This window comes from Amphibalanus amphitrite, unplaced genomic scaffold (genome assembly GCF_019059575.1).
Source record: "Amphibalanus amphitrite isolate SeventyFive unplaced genomic scaffold, NRLGWU_Aamphi_draft 000143F_arrow, whole genome shotgun sequence".
NCBI lineage: Eukaryota > Metazoa > Arthropoda > Thecostraca > Balanomorpha > Balanidae > Amphibalanus > Amphibalanus amphitrite.
The window spans coordinates 446998-467786 of NW_024881638.1; the positions used below are offsets into that span (position 1 = coordinate 446998).

General features: G+C 50.4%; 1 protein-coding gene and 1 long non-coding RNA gene across 4 annotated transcripts in view; both read left to right on the plus strand.

The window, feature by feature from the left end:
- The first annotated feature begins 396 nt into the window (after nucleotides 1-396).
- The window catches only part of LOC122382600 (proton channel OtopLc-like), a 44819-nt gene continuing 24426 nt past the window's right edge, over nucleotides 397-20789 (plus strand). For all 3 annotated transcript variants that reach the window (XM_043368155.1, XM_043368156.1, XM_043368157.1), the window contains exon 1: nucleotides 397-941. In XM_043368155.1, the coding sequence (XP_043224090.1) occupies nucleotides 532-941 (410 nt within the window). In that variant the 5' untranslated portion in view covers nucleotides 397-531. The remainder of the gene's footprint in view (nucleotides 942-20789) is intronic.
- On the plus strand, nucleotides 2307-7044 carry LOC122382604. The gene is made up of 2 exons (XR_006256704.1): nucleotides 2307-3420; nucleotides 6084-7044. It is a non-coding gene; the product is annotated as an uncharacterized LOC122382604 (long non-coding RNA).

A 20789-nucleotide genomic window follows, 5' to 3' on the forward strand; every position in this document is an offset into this window, starting at 1 on the left:
CGAATACACAATGGCAAACATGTAACACCGGGACATACGCTGTTCTGATATTTACTTCGACGAATACAAGAAGTCATTGTGGTGTTATCTATCACACATTCGCCTCTTCGATAGCCCCTTATCAGCGCGGCGGGGCGACTTCTGTCCGTCAGTATGTCCACACAGTCTGGCTCGTGTCGAATGACCTCTGACTTCTGTCCCGCTGAGTGGCGGTTCTCACGACCACAAAACGCACACGGCGCCCTCCCCATTCACGTGAGCGAGCTGGACCCATTCACCGGGCTAGTTCCCGCCCGGGCCGGCAGATGGCAGGGCGGCAGCGGGTTATTGGCCTGTGGCGTCCGTCACCCGGCTCATTTCCCGTTCGCCGGATGGGAGCCAGCGAGCATAGGGAGGCCGCCCTGGTGTGGCGGGCAGAGCCGGGGGAGAGCGGCCGCACCGCGCGAGCCGCTCGACGCGTCTGCGCGGGGAGGGGAGTGTGGGGAGCGGCTCGGCGGCAGCTGCCGCCACGAGACGAGCCAGTCGCGTGCGATGGCCGCTCCGGAGGAGGAGTACGCGGTCGACGTGAGCTCGCGGCTGCCGCGCCGGGGCAGCCGCGGCGACCAGTCCGGTGATGGCTATTACGTGCAGCTTGACAAGGGAATTGACTCGGACCTGGAGGAGCTGGCGGCGCCCTCGGCCGGCTCGGACACCGCTCAGACGCCCAGTGTGGACAGCCTGGACACGGCCTCCAGTGACAACACAGAGGCGACCATGCGGCTCAACGAGGACGCCGTACCGCCGCCGCCGCCGACCCCTCCGCCGCCGCGAGTGTCTCCCCCTCCGCCGCGACCGGCAACGCCGCCGAAACAGAGGCGGGGGTCGACCCCGCCACCGCCGCCGCCGCCGCCGCCGCCGACATCGCCGCCTGCCGCCCTGGCGCTGCCGCCACTGCCAGTCAAGTAAGGATTCCGTGGGGGACCGGTCACCCGTCACCTGGGAGTGGGGAGTGGGTTCATGAACTGATCAACTGAGTAGCTTGTGTTGTAACTTGTAACCTAGTTTACGGCTTCACTCGGCCTATGCTGCATGCATTCCGCGGGCTGCCGATAAAAGCATGGTCTTTACCACCGAAAACATGTGAAGGTGAATGCTTATGTTGCGTAGTGACTTTCAAGCTACGTAATGTCTTATGAAATGCCCCATTTATTTAGGCAGATAAGTTATCTGGATAACGAGGCAGAATCAGGTACGATTTCGAGTTTTCTGGTCCGGATTGGGATGGCTGGATATTGGAAGCAATCGCCTCTTATGCGGTTGGCCTGTTTGTGAACGAGACATTTCTGCGGTATATTTAATCACATTTTTATTCCCTAACCGTATCCAAGTTTCTCAACTCCTCGAGTGTTTTACACGTTCACCAGGGTGGCTTCCGGTGAATCGAATCCTATCACCACAATCTCTTATTTATAACACTTGGTACGTTCTAAAAGAGATTATATGCACTTAATAGTGTAAAATCATGTTTTCCTCGTTTTTATTCGTTTCAACAGAAATAAGGTGTTCTTAAGAGGTCACATGGGCTGAATATAGTGAATAGTGTGACTTGGCAGCTTTCATCCAACCCTCCATTAGCACTAAAGAGTCCAACCCTTCACAAGGTTCCACGATATAGGTACTGGATCGTAAATTTTGGGGAATAAATATGCATTGACGCATTTGGGAGCCAGAGCTTAAAATATATATTGCTGTGTAGAGCACGGCAGCTACACGATGCGCCATGGCTGCAAAATATTTGATAACCATGAAAACTTCCCGACGGGCCGCCCTAAAGCTCGGCACTCAGATGCGAGTCGCCGAGCCCCGCAGCTATCACTTTTGCAGCTCAGATCAATAACCGCTGCAACCCATTCCCCAATAAGACACGTAGCAGCGTTATGAACCGGCACTGGTCTACCAGTCAATACGGCCGACGTGTCGGTCTCAATGCCATAAATATCACGCTCTAAACTGCTCGCTCATAGCAGCCATGGGTGAACTCAATCAGCACGATCAAATAAAGCCCACATGACCCTATCTGGCGTAATAGGCCGCCGACCGAACGTGCCCTTGCAATATTCCGTGTTGCAATATTATTGCACCATTTGTTTCATTGGCTGTGACAGTGCGGCATTATGACGACGTGACGGTGGCAGCTGGTCACACAGTGCAGTCGACTGAGAGCCGTTAGGGAGAGTTACTGTGACGGAAAACACCCTCGCTGATGGCTCGTAAATACCAGAAGGTAAACAGGCCGGCGAGAGAACTGTGCGCGCCCGATCAAGGACAGAGATACTGTTGGTGCTCGGTGCACGGATCTGCATAGGCTGCTGCGTATACGCGTGTGAAGGACTGTAGGCGAGGTCCCCTGCCGGCAGAGGTAGCTATTGTTCAACAATCCGAGCCAGACTAAGGACCGTTCCGAGTTGATTTCTGCCGGCTGGTCGGGCGACTCAGTGCGAGAGGTGGTTGGTACTGGTGCCACGCGCTTTGTTTGGACTGGTGAACTCAAGCTGGCAGTGGTGGCTCGCAGAGCTTTCCTTCCACGACTTTATCACAATAGATTATTGACATTTTATATGATAGGCACAAAGCGGCGAAAATACCGTCACACCCCGTAGTACTTACAACAATAGCAGCACCACTGGAACTCCATTGTGCGGCCGTCTCCAGTAATTCCAGGGGATCCCGGGTGTAATCCAGGCCTATGAAGAGACGCTCGTATTGTGGCGGACGATCCGTCAGTCCCGATGTGATATAATACTAGCACAAGGTCGGCTTCGCTCCCTGGACGCCGGAATCGGTTATAAGCGCAGTCACGTGACCTGTGACGTATGAGTGCGCTTCAACCCGACGAACTGCACTTAAAAAAAGCTAAGAGTTTTTAGCTGTGATTCGTTTCATAGTGGCGCTAAAACATTTTTTCGATAGTGAGTGTATACAGAATTGACGTAGAATTATTTAATTGCATGCAGTTATAACAAACAATGAATAGTCTTAACGTGAGATGTTTTGGCGTCGGGACATATTTCTCCACTTTTTGGGGGGAAACTGCACAGTCATGCACTTTAACTCGACATGCTATGTCGATACTAGGAGCAGTCTGTCGATTTCGGAAAACTTAATGAGGGTGCACTTTGGAACTGCACATTTGACCGACATTGTGTTTCTTTGTATGCTTGAAGTTATTCCTTCATGCCGTCCATATGGGCACAGAGTCCATGTCGGGCAGCGTTCGCCGGCCGCGTGATGGCGCGGCCGGTCTGGCGCAGATGATCGTTCCGTGGCGCAGGTCGTTGTAGCGTCTCCTTGCTTAGAAGGTTCTGTTGTGTGGGTACATGGCCTTGGTTGTGTCAGTGTATGGGCGACAGGCGTTCTTTGGGTCAGCGATATAATCTCAAGGTATGTATTACTCAATCCTGTTTCATGACCTGACCTCCCTCCCACTCTGTCAGCTGCTCTGTAACCTCACACTCCCAGCCCCTCCCCTTCCCCCACTGTCAGCCCTGCCCTCCTCTCCTACTCTGTCAGCCCCTCTCTCTCCCACTCTGTCAGCCCCTCTCTCTCCCACTCTGTCAGCTCCTCCCTCCCCCACTGTCAGCCCTCTCTCTCCCACTCTGTCAGCTCCTCTCCCTCCCACACTCTCAGCCCCTCTCCCTCCATTTTGTCAGCTCCTCCCTCCCACTCTGTCAGCTCCTCCCTCCCCCACTGTCAGCCCCTCTCTCTCCCACTCTGTCAGCTCCTCTCCCTCCACTCTGTCAGCCCCTCTCCCTCCCACTCTGTCAGCTCCTCCTTCCCCCACTTTCAGCCCCTCTCCCTCCCCCACTGTCAGTCCCTCTTACTCCCACTCTGTCAGCCCCTCTCCCTCTCATTCTGTCAGCCCCTGCCTCCTCTCTTACTCTGTCAGCCTCTCTTTCCCCTCCCTTTCTGCCAGACCCTCCTCCTCCCACACTGTAAGCATCCCCCCCTCCGACACTGTCAGCCCATTCCCACTCTCACTCTGTCAGCCCATACCTTAACTCCCACTTTGTTGGCCCTTTCCCCTCTCATTCATTTTCCTCCCCTCCCACTCTGTCTGCACCTCCCATCCCATTATGTCAGCCCTTCTGGCCAATCCCACTCTGTCACTCTGTCAGTCCCGCCCCTCTCCCTCCCCCACTGTCAGCCCCTCTCTCTCCCACACTCTCAGCCCCTCTCCCTCCATTTTGTCAGCTCCTCCCTCCCACTCTGTCAGCTCCTCCCTCCCCCACTGTCAGCCCCTCTCCCTCCCACTCTGTCAGCTCTTCTCCCTCCCACTCTGTCTGTCAGCCCTCCACTCCCACTCTGTCAGCACCTCTGTAGCCTCACACTCCCAGCCCCTCCCCCTCCCCCACTGTCAGCCCTGCCCTCCTCTCCCACTCTGTCAGCTCCTCCCTCCCCCACTGTCAGCCCCTCTCTCTGCCACTCTGTCAGCTCCTCCCTCCCCTCACATTCCCACTCTGTCAGCCCGTCTCCCTCCCACTCTGTCAGCCCCTCTGTCCCCTCCCTTTCTGCCAGCCCCTCCCCCTCCCCCACTGTCAGCCCCTCTCCCTCCCACTCTGTCAGCTACTCTCTCCCCCACTCTGTCAGCCCATACCTCAACTACCACTTTGTTGCCCCCTTCCCCTCTCATTCATTTTCCTCCCCTCCCACTCTGTCTGCACCTCCCATCCCATTATGTCAGCCCTTCTGGCCAATCCCACTCTGTCACTCTGTCAGTCCCGCCCTCCCCTCCCCAATGTCATCCCCTCTCTCCCCCACTCTGTCAGCTCCTCCTTCACCCACTGTCAGCCCCTCTCCCTCCTACTCTGTCAGCTTCTCTGTAACCTCACACTCCCAGCCCTTCCCCCTCCCCCACTGTCAGCCCCGCCCTCCTCTCCCACTCTGCCAGCCCCTGTCTCTCTCACTCTGTCAGCCCCTCTCCCTCCCACTCTGTCAGCTCCTCCCTCCCCCACTGTCAGCCCCTCTCCCTCCACTCTGTCAGCTCCTCCCTCCCCCACTGTCAGCTCCTACCTCTCCCACTGTCAGCCCCTCCCCCTCCCACTCTGTCAGCCCCTCTCCCTCCACTCTGTCAGCTCCTCCCTCCCCCACTGTCAGCCCCTCTCCCTCCACTCTGTCAGCTCCTCCCTCCCCCACTGTCAGCTCCTACCTCTCCCACTGTCAGCCCCTCCCCCTCCCACTCTGTCAGCCCCTCTCCCTCCACTCTGTCAGCTCCTCCCTCCCCCACTGTCAGCCCCTCTCCCTCCACTCTGTCAGCTCCTCCCTCCCCCACTGTCAGCTCCTACCTCTCCCACTGTCAGCCCCTCCCCCTCCCACTCTGTCAGCCCCTCTCCCTCCCACTCTGTCAGCTCCTGCCTCCCCCCTCACTGACAGCTTCTCTTCCTCCCACTCTGTCAACCTCTCTCCCTCACACTCTGCCAATCCCCTTCTCCCCTCCAATTGCCAGCCGCTCCCTTCGCTCACTGTCTGCCCCTTCCTCCCCTACCACTCGGTGAGCCCTCCCACTCCCCTCCCACTCTGTCAGCCCCTCTCTCCCCTCCACTTTTTCTTTCCATCTCGCCCACTGCGTCTTGTTCTCTTAAGTACTATACTTCGTTTCCTTCACAGGTTATCGGTGAAAAATTACTTACGACCTTAAATTATACCGTATGACCTTTGATTATCTCTATATGGAGCCTCTGTGGAAAAATGTCAATGATATAGAAAGTATGACATATGCATGTTGTAACTGTTGATGTGCTTCCCAGTCTCGGTAAATTTCAAGATCCTCTATCCATAGGTCTGGTCCTGGCGCAGCTGCCAATTTAAGAAAAGCGTGTTTCGCGGTGAGGTCGGTTAACATGACATGGTGCCCTGACCTTAAAAAAATATGCACAAATTGCGAATGCATATCAAAACAGCTATAATAAATTTGTCGGCGCAGCGCCGTAAAGTGGATATGCTCTAAGATCAGTTACAACACTGAAGGTCTGTACTCAACCGTTTTATGCCCCTGCTCTTGCGTTTAGTCAACTTGAAGCGTCCTTTATTTCTGTCTTTCCTTCCAGGAAACTTGCGATGCCGAAGATCCTGACATGCCACCAGTGTGGTGCTCGCGTGCGGCACCTGCAACTGCATCTCAAGCGAAGCCACGGTGTAGCAGACCGCTCCGCTCGCGGCCAGATGAAAGATGCAGCGGTCGCCGACGCCCTAGAGTCGATGTTGCTCGACGGTCTCTGCGCCAGTGATGGTGCGAGGAACAGTGCGTGGAAGGAAGAGGATCTGATCAGCCTCTTCTCCCATTCTAAGAAAGGATGGAGGCGGAAGCCAACACGACGGCCCTTCGGCAGGAGCGGCAGCTGAGGTCGCTATTCATTATTCAACGAGGTATGTGACACAACTGGACCATCTGAAATCATGAGAAAGAGATTGGACGACATCGAGAAGGTTCTTCTCAAGAAGGTCCCGCATCACACTGCCACTGTCAAGTCAGTGGTCATTGCGCTGCTCGAGTTTGAGCGTTTCGTGAGTGTGCGGGAGGCAGAGCTTGCTGCAGAGTGGGACGCGACGAGCCAGCGTGACGAGCTCGTTTGATCGGGACATGGATTCGAGTGGCAGGAGTAAGCGTGCTAGGAGGCGCGTGCTGTAGACAGTACTTACGAAGGAGGCGACGGTCAACGCTCGCTCGTTTGGCAGAAGGTGTTACCGTCACTGCGTAATCGTCGAACTTGCGTTGTCACCGTGTGGCTTGCGAGAGCTAAAGCATAGTGACGTAATTGACGTGTGACACGGACGGGCTGATTTAGAGTGGCCGGTGCCGGCGGGAGCGGCATACGGTTCGATGCGTTGTGTGTTCAGTTCAGTTTGTAAGGACTGCTGCTCTGGGGGAAGGGCGTACCACGTGTTTTTCTATCCTGTGTTAATGTCCTGTACCATGTCTATGGTTTAATGATGAAAAAAAAACTAGTAAAAAGCTCAGAATCCGCCCGAAAAATTGCGTGCAAATATATCACGTGAAACTGAATGGCATTTAACTGTGTTTGAAGAGGAATGCGAGTTTACACCTGGTGGTGGCAGGATTTTTTTTTTTATTCAGAAGTGAGAAATTATGATTTTAAGTTATCGTAGCTTTCCCTATCGTGTGCCGCGGTAAATGCATAAGTAAATGCCTTCTAACTGATGATGTACTTCCATGACTCCCTAACCCCTGACCCCTCTACCCAACGACCCCCACACCTCATACGCCAACCCCACACACATACATACGGGTTAACATACATACACACAAACACACACACAATTTTAAGTGCGGTATCGGATGAAAACAGCCCATGTTAACTTGACTTGAGTTGACCTGAGTTGACCCCGAGAAGTGCAAACTTGTCATTTGTGTCGCTAGAACCGCACCAATCACCTCCAACCGATTTCGCATAACAAAATGTCAGCACCAACGATGCATCGCACATAGCACACGATATTCCTTGATCGCGGCAAAAAAAAGCAGCAAAAATTTTGCTTTGACCTGACCTCGCAAGGCCAAGGTGTGGTCTAAGAAGTTAACCTTTCACATCGTTCGACTAGCAACATCCGACAGAATCGTTTGGATTTTACCCCGGAGCTCTGAGCACATGGCCCCCTCCCACAGTGGCGTAGCCAGAGGGGGACAAAGGAGCCATGCCCCCTGGAGGTCCAGGGGCCCCTATTCCAGTTGGGGCCAGGGCCCAGCCCGGGGCCCCTATGCCATTGGGGTCCCTGGTTGACAAAGCGGGGTCTTGGCGACGCAAAGGCTCCTGCCACAGATCATTTGACGCAGTTGCGTGGCCAGAATTTGACCAAGGGGGCCCCAATTTAAGAGCTTTGGGGCCTATTGAATCCAGGGGGCCAGGTGGATTGGATGGGTCCAGCGGTGTGTGGATTGGTCCAACACAAAATCAATGTGTAAATAAGCATATTTTATTGTAGAACATCTGAAGGGCCCTCTGTTGGTTTAAAAGACCCGCTATTTGGATGAGGGACCCTCTTTTGGACCCAGAGGGCCTTCTGTCTGTCTGAGGGAGAGGGATCCTCGATCGGCCTGAGGGGCCCTTTGTTCGTCCAAGGGCCTCTGTCCACTGGAGGGGCTTTTTCCCACTTGAGATCCTTCATCGATTTGAGGGGCCCTCTGTCAGTCTCAGGGGACCTCTCCCGACCTGGGGGAGGCCCTCTGCTATTCTGAGGGCCCTGCCGGTCCATGGGGCCCTCCATCGACCTCCTCTGTTCATTTGAGGGGTCGTCTGTTGGTCAGTTGGTTTCTGACTGTTGGTCTGACCCCATGTCGGTTTGGAGACCTCAGATCGGCTCCACTATCGATCTGAGGGGCCCCTATAGGTTTGAGGAGGCCCTCAAATGATCTGAAAGGGCCCTTCGTTTGTCTGAGATGGTCTTTCGTCGGTCCGACAGGGCCCTCTGCAAGTGCGAGGGGGCCTCTTGTCGGCCTGGGTGGCCCTTAGACGGCTTACAAGACTCTCATGGACTGTAAGCCGTCATCCGATCTATCTGAAGGGCCCTCATCGGACCTACGGGGCCCTCAGACGTCCCTCAGGGCCGGCTGAGCGATCGGTCCTACTCCTTATGGTCATGAAGTTTTTTTTTCATATAATGAACTTAAATACGACATTTTTTCCTTTATGCGCCCTTATCTAACAGTAAAATGTCATTTTACGGCCCATTGCGCTGATATCTGACAATTTTGTGACGATCTAGAGCGCAAAATTCAAAACTGCGCCATAATTCTACTGGAAGAATTTCTTTAAAATGGTATTTTAAATGAAATAAGATGTATTTAACAATAAGTCGGGTATTTTCCAACATTTTTCAACACTGCGCACAATACTAGCACACCCTTTCATCTATATACAGTGTTTTTCTAAAAAAATTTGCACTCGATTTTGGCTAAAATGTCAAGTGAAACTTTGATTCACCGACATCGCCCTGTGCGGATAGTTGACGCAAATTTTCTTTAAATGCCTATTGCACTTAAAGGCGATGGAAAATACGATGCTCCGAATAAAACTAGACAAAACAGACCTCGAGCATCACATTCATATGCAAGAATGCAGTGAATTATTTTTATTTTTCGAAATAAATGATATTTTAAAATGTCCACTGGCATTATAGCAAATTACATAATGTCGACTCACGGTGCATTCAGTCGACGAAATGTGCAGATTGAAGTGGGAATGAATGTTATTGAATACCAAAGCATAAGATGTTGATATCAAGTGTCCAATGCACCCAGTGTCATGCTACCACTTCGATTTATATGTTTCCGGCATTTTCAGGCTCATGTCATGCAAAGTTTAAGAACTATTGGTCTTTTTAATTTTTGTTCAGTCAAAGCGCACTTTTGTGTGCAATATCTCGATGACAGTCGACTGAGAGTGCAGTCGATTTGAGGCGCACCGTGTGCAATGAGGGCGCAAAAATGTCACCGTAAGGCGCAACCGGATTCCCGGGTGAGATAAGAATGCATTATGCATTAGGGCGATGTGCGTCGGTAAACCGCTTGTGGTTCTACATAAATCCAGATAGGCGTTATAAATGGTCCTGTTGGATGAGTTTTCTGCTCAAAATACCGGCCCAGTTCGGAGGAGAATGTCTTAAAGCCAGACGAGTGCCTACACAATTACACATTTCCATGATACGTAAATTAATTTCAACATGTTACGTCGCATAATGAATAGGGGAGAGTGGGGTAAGATGCCCAGGGTGGGAAAGACGCCCCACCCACCCCACCCCCACCCCCCCCCCCAGGGGCGAAACAATGAATCGAACCTGGAAATTAACCCGCGCCCCACTGGGGTCTGCGTATAACACGCCCTACTGGGGGGGGGGGGGGCTATTCATAGCCCCCCCCTCCTAACTCCGAAACTACTGGGCCGATCGTCAAAATTCAAACGGCGTCTGATAGCCCCGGAAAAACTGTCGAACGAAACCTAATTTCATTGACCTCGAGGTCACCGATGACGTCACAGGTCAGGTCAAAGTAAAAATTATTAGCATTTTGGCTTGTTCACGTTTTGGGCTCTTGCCGCCGTCTTACAAGTCAGATCAGGCTCATTTTTTGTTCACACACTCGTGAACAGATGCTCTAGATACCCTGGGGGTACCAAACTTGTACTTTGATTTTCAGGTCAAGGTCAGGTCATCACAGGTCACGAAAATATTATATCATGCGTCGGTCACGTGACACATGTTTTATGGTCCATTTAGGCCAAAGATTTCGAATTTGATGTCGTCTGTGTCATTCGAGGTCATTTTGAGTCGAATTTAGCCTAGGGCTCTCAGAGCCAGATGCCGCCCAAAAAGTCGCTGTGTGGGCCGAGAGACCGGCATGGGTAGCACCCGACCGTACTGGACTCTCAATAGTCCCAGATCGGCTTTTGTCTCTCTTTTCTCTTTTTTTTTCAGGTCAAAAAAGGTCAAATTTTGAAGTTATAATTTTTCAACAGAAAAGGTGTCTATTGAATGCAGTTTGAGCTCAGGAACACGATGGTGCTATTTATATTGGCGTACGATGTCAAATGCGTGGTGAAAAATTGATTTGAAAAATTAATAATTGTGAATTTTTTGCAATAATGCGTATAACTTGGCCATTTTTTGAAGATATTTAGCCAAAACTTGCTAGAGTTAGTCATAATAACGCGTTCTATCACATATTTTCCGGTTTTTTTTGAAATGTCAAAAACTTTTGGAAAAAAAATGTAAAAATATAAATTTTGAATTTTATTATATAAAATTTTCAAAATTTTCAAAATTTCGAAAATTCGAGATAGCAGTTTGATAGCGCTGTCTATTCTGAGTCCTCTCATGCAAAGAAATTGGATCTAGCTTAAAAACTGAGCCCTTGGGAGCGATTGCCGTGGTTAGATGTTTTGCGTCGAAATCGGCCGAAGATGACGTCACTCTGACGTCATTTCCAGCCGACCTATGGTAGCTAAGAAGTTCAAATTTTGACACAAGGTGTTGATGCAGCCGAAGGAACTGAAAGTTTGGTGTCGATACGTCAAGCGGTTTGGAAGTTATTGCAGAAAAACGGGAGGGGGGGCTATAAATAGCCCCCCCCCCCCAGTGGGGTGCGGGTTAATGTTCTTAGCGTAAAGTGGAAGACTGCCTTGTTAACTGCACAAAAATTTGCGAAGCTCAATTGGACAACGGCTGGCTGGTGACCGCATGTTTTTTATTTGCTGCTTTCAAAAAATATTTTGGTGTCAAAACATTGTAAATATCAAAGAAGGTAAATCATTTTTATGTCCCTTGCTATGGTCGTGATACATTAACATGCGTGTACTGTGTCCCAAACAGTTTGTTTCAGGGTGTAGTTTTATGGCTAACAAATTGTACTGATTCAATGTTAATTCGGTACCTTGGGGTAAGATGCCCCCAGCCGTGATGGGGAAAGACGCCCCCCCCCCCTAAATCCGTAGGCTGGCCTTCAAGGAACCCGTCAAATCATCTATTACATACTTGTGATGAGAGACAAAAGCCGATCTGGGACTATTGAGAGTCCAGTACGGTCGGGTGCTACCCATGCCGGTCTCTCGGCCCACACAGCGACTTTTTGGGCGGCATCTAGCTCTGAGAGCCCTCACGACGGCCTCTGTGGGCCCCATTATTGGCTCCAAGGACCCTCACGACATCCTTTGAGGGCTCCCATGTTGGCTCCACGGGCCGCGCTGGCATCTGAGGTCCCCACCACGATGGGCTCGAGGGCCCTCAAGATATTATGAAGACCTATAAGGGCCCCACAGCGGTCTCCGAACGCCACCACGGAGGCTAGTTTGGCCACGCTGAACTATGATGGCCCTAACGATGACCTCTGAAGCCCCTTACGACTACTTTTGAGGGCCCTTACGATGACATTTAGTGTCTATTGCAAGCTCGAAGGGTCTACTGATTCGTTCAGGCGATTCACGTGCCCATTTATGTCACTTATAGTGCAGGGGGCATCTTCCCCAACCCCAGGGGCGTCTTTCCCACCCTGTGGGGTAAGATGCCCCCTTTAACTTCTTCAGGAAAATGCTTAATAGCATAAAAGCTATCATATTTCAGGCACGAAAGTGTGTTGTTTTTTGGAGAAAAATGATGTCGGCTTCCGTTGAAACTCCAAGTTTTTGCTTTCCGATCGTCATTTTCGAATAATACACGAGATTGTAAAACCCTGGGCATCTTACCCCACTCTCCCCTATGCTCCACACAAATATGTTAAGGAAACTAATGTTTATTACCTAATTTGTTAAAAGCATCGAAGATAAGCTAGAAAGATTATATTACATTAGTTAGAAGCTTAAGTAACTTAAGTCTGCAACTTTAACTTAGTTAGCTTAGTTAACTGTAATCAATGACTCATGACTGCACGTCTGGCGAACTTTGGTCACCTTCCTATTCAGCAATCTCTCCGACACAAAGTTCCTCGGATGCCGACCACCCTGTCACCGATGATATGATGCTTTCCTGCTGACGTCAGAAATGCGTCATTAATGCCTCGCACACCCTCGCCTGGCTGCACTTATTCTCATGTTGATGATTTTTTTGCGCTTAGTCCAACGGGCTGATGTATACGTCTAGATTTATGCTTGTAAGTGGCTGAGGCACGGCAATGTGTACAGTATTGTGCTTTGGATTTATATTCCTGAGGGCGGATGACGCACCATGTCTCTGTTATTTGAGAAGATTTCTTCTTGTTGAATAGCCAAAATGAAAGAGAATGAGGGCATGGTGATTTTTGTTCAGCTGTGTAGTGTTTAGCCCTCAATTTTTCTATGTGTCTTTGATGTCTCCAACGAATGCTATTTTTGTACGTCTTTCTTTTGCTTGGCGTTCCTGGAATTGCTGCCTTTAGCAAAACAATCAACAAATACTCGCCACGGGATGCCGTCGCACAATACTCAGGATATGAGAATTTATGTTCATACTTCGGTCGGTGGAGCTTAGTGCCCCAGGGGTGTAACCAAGTTTCCGTCATTCGCTTTCATTTCCCCAACAAAAGCAAGCACTATTTACTACGCCGCCCGCCTAAATTACTGCTCCCATAACATCCGTGCCCGGCGTGCGTCGTTTCCGACGACCCTTATCCGATGTGTCGCTAGGGCTCAAAGTAGCGCTGTGCGTCAGCCATAGAGCGCCCTTATCGAACGCCGTCGGTAGCGTCGCGTCGTTGCGTTGTCTCCGGGCGGATGGAGCTGTGAAATGGCCCCGGGGCGGGGGAGGGCTGCCGCCGGGAGCACCCGGGGAGCACCCGGGGAGCGCCTGCGGTCTTAGTTCGTTTCGAATTTCCCCCGAGTGCCGGCGGAAGGCGGCAGAGGCGTCGGAGACCGGCGGTGACCCTTTGTTGACACAGAGGGACCGCCGGGCTGGCGAGAGCCACCTCTTTCTCTGCCACATCACCATAACAGAGCCCAGGCCACCTGTTGACCGGGCTGGCCGCCACGTATGAGCCTATCGGCCTGGTGTGACCGGGTTTATGGGGTATACGGTCATGTAAGGACTATGGAATGTGGTGGTGTGCCTCAGACACTGGAATGTCTCAGACATAAAATTGCTGGGATGACGGTGTTGTTATCAGCTGACGAGCGCTGAATGCATTGCTATATACCTGGAAGGTGCATGGTGTAACTGATTCCCATTGGAGCAGATGGAGGTCATTAAGACTTGATATGTGTTTGTGTGCCTATAAGTGCTAGGCTAGTGCAAGTTGGCAGCAACAAACAATAATGCACTGCTACTTAACCTGCCCTGCTACGTAAGCCGGCACCTCAATAGAGCCTTGACCTGTTTCGATAAAAAGTTGGTGATTCTACCAAACATGGCAGGAACACATGTCATCAATTGGAAGCTATTCAGAGGAGCATTGTTTTTGTCATGTCTGCGTTTTTATGCATCTCAGGTGTGAGGAGCTGAGGGGCAATGCGTCAGGCGAAGTTCGGAGCTATATTTATCTCCCGCACAACATGTAAATCACATCGTTGGACGAAACGTGTCGTACTAGTAGGTATTACATTCCTGGATTTGTGAAAAGTTAGCTTTTTGTGGAACATCCAATGAGATATTCGTTATTTAGAAGGGCCGAGTTTTTAATGCATTCAACCTCCGCCAGTTTTAAACGGACGAGTGCCGTTTTCATTGAACGGCTATCAGACCAACCACAAAAACAGGTCCCACTGCCGACCTGAATTTCACTGGTCATAATTCACCAATAACGCTGCAAAGAGGGCTGGGACATGTGGTGACAGGATCGCTCAACGCGATGGCAGACGGTGATGGGTCTCTGGCAGATCTATCACCACAAGTCATCAAGTTGGATGCTACCTTTCCACCTCTCTTGAGTCATTTTACCACCTCTACCGCTGCCTCCCTTCCCGAGAGTCCGTGAACGCTCGGCGTCTCGCTGGCTGGGAGGAGCCTGACCTGTCCTCCCCGTGTTCCTGTCCCTGCCCCGAGCCTGGGAGCCGTCCCGCTGAGAGGATATCATCTGACCGTCGCCAGCTGGCGCGCGGGGACTGGCGTGACCTCCGCCCCAGCTGCCACACGCACAAATCAGGCCTCTCCGCCTGACGGGACGGTGTCGATGACAGCGACAGTAAGCAGACGGCGGGGCTCTGCGCGAGCGGTGTCTGGCTGCGCGGCGGCGGTTCATACTGCCAGACATGCTGGCTGTGTGTGTGCGTCGGCGTGATACATGTGTGGCGGAACATCAGCGTGTCGAACACAACATAAACGCGCCCTCTCCAGTTCCACGTCTGATGACTCAGACTTGTGTGTACGAGTACTCGTATATCATCAGTGGCGCGGGAACTTCTTCCAGACTGGGGGGGCTGAACCATCATAGAGATCAACCTAGGGTACCCCCAAATCTAGCTTTCTCATCGGTTTTAGGCCACTTATTTTTCAGACCTTGGCCTTTTCAACGAAAAAAAGAAGAAAATATTTGCAAAAAAAAAGTGAGGCATTCCGTCTCAGCTGAGTGAAGAAACTACCGTTTTGGCATCCTGGAATAAAGTTTTAAGCTGCCAAATGAGTTGCCGAGTCAGTAAAATAGGTAGATTTTTCACTCACATGCTTTCTTCCTTTGTGACTCACAACCCCTAATTTGGGGAGGACAGGCTTCCCCAACGGTTCCTGGCCTCATGAAAAGTTGTGAGGCACCGCCCCCACGGCCCCAGAGTTGTGAGGGCAAGCTTCCCCCCACTGCCCTCTCCCCCGGTTCCCGCGCCTATGTATGAATCTATGAAATTGTGTTGGTAGATTTCCGATTTCGATTCCTCCAGCTGGGGGGCTCAAATACATTACGAGCCCCCCCCAGCCGAAAAGTTGGAGGGGCTCAGCCCCCCCTAGCCCCCCCGGTTCCCGCGCCACTGTATATCATACACACATCCGCTTTCGGTACCAATATACCTAAGTAGCTTTTCTTCTCTCCCATGGCTCTATAGTTTCCCCTCTTCCGTGATTTCTTTCCTCTCTCTGTCAGCTAATGAGCAGTGTTATCGCCTGAATGGCTGCCCGCCAATCAGCAGTCTTGGGCGTGTCCCATGGCTCTCCCTCCGTCTCTCCCTTGACTTCTCCCCCAGGACCAACTTGCCGGATCCTCTCTTGGCTTCAAGGATCATTGGGTTTTCTCTAATGGCAACTCGACCGTGAAAGTCGAGTGTCGGCACTGCATTATTTTCTCATGAATGCTCGCCAACATGCTATTTGAAACAGAATTATTTCCAATTATTTCCATGTATTTATTTCCAAACTTCAGAGCGTATTTTGTAATTTTATTATCTCATGTCAGAAACGTGCAAAAGAACATAGCTTACCATGCAGCGTGATGGAACTTACTATGTCATTCAGGCAACACGGTTATTTAATGTTGAAATAATGAGCTGTTAGCTTTTTGTCAGTCTGTCTCCTAATTCATGCACCGCTTGCTGTGGGCTCTGAACAACGGACATTGTAAGACTGCCTTGGGCCATGGGCAGTGTGTCGGCCGTGGGTCGTGGGTCGTATGGGTATTGGGTGGGGGCGCCGGCCAGGTCCTTACGGGAGCTGTCTGCCCACCGCGGCCTCACTGATTGGACGGACAGATAAGGCCGTGTGGTCTGGTAATGATCTGTCAGCGGAGGTGAACCATCAGCTGGGGAGGGGGATGGAGAGAGAGAGAGGAAGAAAAGAACTGAGCAAGAGAGAGAAGGGAGGTAGTGGGAGACAGTGAGGGAGAGGGAGACAAGGAAGGAACGAACGAACGAACGAACGAACGAACGGAGGAACGAACGAACGAATAAAGGAAAGAAGGAACGAATAAAGGAAAGAAGGAAGGGACGGAGAGAGGACGGACGGACGGACGGACGGACGGACGGACGGGCGGACAGATGGACGGATATATTAGGTATATTTATTTTTGATGCATTCATTTGCCTACGCCTCTTCAATAGTACTTGTTTTGCCCCTGATTGGCTGGATGTTAGCTGTTTTTGTATGGGTATAGGCACTGATATATTTCCAAGTCTACGTCGGATTCCACTTTTATCGATTGATAACTTATTTATTTGTTTTTCCTTCTTTACGCGTCTGGGCGCGGGGCGAAGCGCACATTGGGTTAGCGGCGTGGGTTTCGCCCTGGGAGGTTCCGCTTACGCTCGGCGCCACACCCAGATGTTGAGATTATTGCAGCGCAGATTGAGTTGAATGAGAGTGAAATGTAAACATGTTTTCGTCACATCACAGAATAGCGTGTAGGTTGTGCTGCTCAGTCTGCAGCTGCGTGCAACACTACAAGGTCGTGTACAGGGCTCCCGTCTTTTCATGGATAACGTGAATTGATTGATTACCATAAACACTAAACAGTGGAAGTCACTGTCCTTGGACATGAGGTTTCTTCCGGTACGATGTTTAGGTAATCGTCGAAAGATAAAACATGACTTGTTCGTTGGGATGTTACGATGCTGGGGTCGTGAGTGACAATGTAGAGTTCATGAGTGCTAACATGAAAGTTGGTGGCAGACACCAGTAGACCTGTTACGAGTTCGAATGTTGTCGCCCATTTCATCAAGCGTCAATTTTTAGGAGATATTTTATCAGTCAAACATATAAGGCATATTCACTTACCGAACCGATTTACATGTTGAAACCAATCGATTTTTTTCATATGCGCTCCATGAACAGGAACACTACTTCAGGAGAATTTTCGTCCATTTAGGTAATCCGCGTCATTCTATTTATCCGACTGACCAGAAACTCAGTAACAGACTGCGCGGCAGTGGTGCGCTCCATTGGATACTCATGGACTGCATAGCATGCGCATCAAATCATGTCAAGTCTAGTGCATTGTCCTTTCTACCCCACACCGACCGATGCCACCGCTCCACAGACATCAGGCGACATCGCGCCACCACGTACGTGCCTCAATTTCACGCTGTCCTCCGCTGCGACCTTCCCAGCCAGCCATCCGTTTTAGCCAAGGTCGTGCCAAGGTAGCGGCAGCTCGTCCCGCGTGCCCATGGGCCATGCCTCGTTCGGGAGTGATTGACGCCGCCACAGGTGTCTAATATAGGTACTAAAGTCGGAATGTCATCAGGCCGTGCTCGTCACGAGGATGTCACCGTCAGCTCCGATAGAAACTGCTGATGTGGCACCAGCCGGTTGCTGCCATGACGGCTAAATAATACATTTTATAGTGGGCTGGGTCACGGTGGTTACAGTGGCGTAGAAACAGACACTGCGTATGGTAATGGTGTGATAGGAAGACGGATTAGTCTGTGAAATCCGACAATATGTAGATTTTATGGTCATGGCTGTTAGCTGGGATGATGAAACATGAATGAATGCATATGTCACGAGCTCTTTCGAATTGTGTGCGTCAAAAGTATCTGGGATATTCGGCCTCGGCTGTTGAACTCGAGGCCCGAGGAAGGTATGTACTCAAATCTGCGCTTTAGCTGCAATGTGTGGTGGCATAGAAATGGCACGTCTGGGAATTTTGGCTCGTCACGAAAATCGCTGATTTATAGAAAAGGAAAAGATTGCAAGGAAAACGACTAATTTTTACGCTCTTCATCTCATAGCAAAGGTGATTTGATAGAAGCGGAACTATGAGTTGGTATGGTGTTCTTTAAATTATGTGAAAAATGAGATATTCAAAGATTTTCAAAGAACGAAGCACAGCATTGTAACACTTTCATTCACATCAGTATCAATATTCATATCCATTTCCTTTTTTATGAAATGCTAGCATGCTGTCTGATGATATCAAACGAAAGGTCTTCTGTCTTAACTTATTTCCGTTGTTGAATATGCTAACGAGATTCACTGAAAACAAAGCAATTGAGCCATTTTCTTGAAGGATTTTCATTTTGTGGTTTATCTTAATGAAGATTGCCGATTGGCGAGGTCAATTGTATAGTTTGGGCCTAAAAACACTAAAAAGAAATATCGAGCAGCGGTGGGCAGAGATGGACAATTAAGGATTCTAAGGATCTCTGGGAACTCTCAATGCCAGTGCCAGTGATTGCATCCTGTATGAATAAATCGTCATGAATACAATAAAGTCATGATGAAATCGCGTGCGCCGTGCAAGGCAATAAATGTCATAGCAGTGCTGCCAAGACTAGCTATCGCTAAGACGTTTCCCTATCCTCTGAGCAGTGTGCGCCACATTCCTTTATCGTTCCGAGTCCATTGTGCGCCCCCGCTCGGTCTCAGCTCTGTGAATGGCATTGCCACAAAGCCGGGCTTATTGATCGCAGCCGCTCCACTTGTAGGAGCGTTACGGCGGGTGTGTGACCCGCGGGCCACCTGGGTACCTGTAGTACAGGCTACTACCGCCAGGGGGCAGGTGTACGGCAAGAGGTGAGAAGCATCGTGCAGAGCAGAGCTATCAAAACGGCATTACTTTGACGGTTGACCTCCCTATCATGAGCTCTCTCCGTAAGAGCTTTGCGAGCCGCGAGGCCCTGCTGGCAAACGAGTGAGGTTTTATCTTGCTGATGCGATCAGACAATCCCGCTGATGATTTAAGCCTGAAACAGACTCTTTCCGCAGTCAGGAAATCGCATGCGAGAGCCTATTCAAATACATGGAAGCACGCTCGCATCAATCGCAAGCACCTCCCGCAAGCGATTGATGCGAGAAGATTTATAATGTATTATGCGAGAAGAATTATAACGTATTTGAATAGGCTTTCGCATGAGTCGCATGCGATTTCCTAAATGCGGAAAGAGTCTGTTTCAGCCTTTACATTCTCATAGTTATTTGTCCCACATCCGTCTTTTATATTTTCAAAGCTAGCCATTTCCGTTCTGGATCGCGTTTTTTCGTGTTTCGGGCTGACCGCTATCGCGCTAAATAACCGGTGGATAGCTGTTCCTCTACGATCGTACTCCTCCGGGATAACCGTTAAAAAAAAATCAGTACCTATCTTTGGCCATTTGGAGTGCGTCTACTTTATTTGTACAAGAAAAATTATCGGCAGTTATGAAAAAAGACATAAAAATAAGAATGAATAACGCACTCGTGTGACTTCCTTTACTTGTATAGGCATATATACCATAAATATTTGTGCTTATGTTTTTACGTTACTTGGCGCTGTAAGCCAATATGCCAGAAATAAGACTTACTCAACTTCTGTCCCAAATATCTCTAATAGGTATTTGGAAACTCATTATAAATTCAGGTAAAAATATCAACATTTGAAGCTGCGCAGATAAAACATATCTCCAATGTCAGCGTAACTTATTACGAGCGAGCGAGCGCAGCGAGCGAAGTGAGTCTTTTCAATATAACGGAAAAATCTCAGTATGAGCGGCCCGGCCCGGCCCGGCCTGTAACGCTTTTGAGAGGCTTATATCTCAGCAACCGCTGGACCGATTGGCCTGCGGTCTTTTTTGCTGGGTAGCCCCATCCCTTCTACCCCGTAATTGACTACTTTTGATACATCTCAGTGACCGTCGTGGCACGTGCCACGTGAAAAGTCAAGGGTGTTCAAGCTGTTTTGCAAAATTAGTGATTTTGAGAGGCTCATATCTCAGCAGCCGCTTGGGCGATTGACTTGCGGTAATTTTTGTAGGGTAGCAGCATCCCTTCTACCCAAAATAGGATACTCTCGATGCATGTGGGTCACCCCCAGTGCACGTGCAAAATACAACAATAAGAGGTGCCAAATTTGTTCCCATTTCAGTAACTCGGTAATTACTGGGGCGATTTCGCTGAAACTTGGCATACAGGTAGGCACCCACCAGGCAATGCATTCCCATGTGTTGCGGTTAGGGTGCTACTGCACGTGCGCACGTGCAGGGGGCGTTTCCAGATCTCGAGAACGGCTGGGCCGATTGCGCTCAAATATGGTACACGGTTGGGGACCAGTTAGTAGGGTGCCGTGCAGAAGTCATTTTGGACCCCGTTTGCACGTGCGTGCGCACGTGCAGAATGCCGCTTCCAGATCTCAGGAACGGCTGGGCCGATTGCGTTCAAATTTGGCACACCGCTAGCGACCAGTTAGAACGGTGCTTTGCGCAAGCCCGTTGGAAGCACCCTCTCGCCCTTCCGCATGTGCAGGGCTCACTATCTCGCTCGCTCGTTCTTCGCCCAAAAGGCGCTTTACTGGTATATTGGATACGATCAAAATTCACATGAATTCGATCACGAACGGTGTTCGATAGGTTATTGTCGTCAGCACTCGATAAAAAGGGGTGATAAGACAGTTTTAGTGACCGCTACCGTATCCACCGCCGTATCCACCACCGTTTCCACTGTGTCCA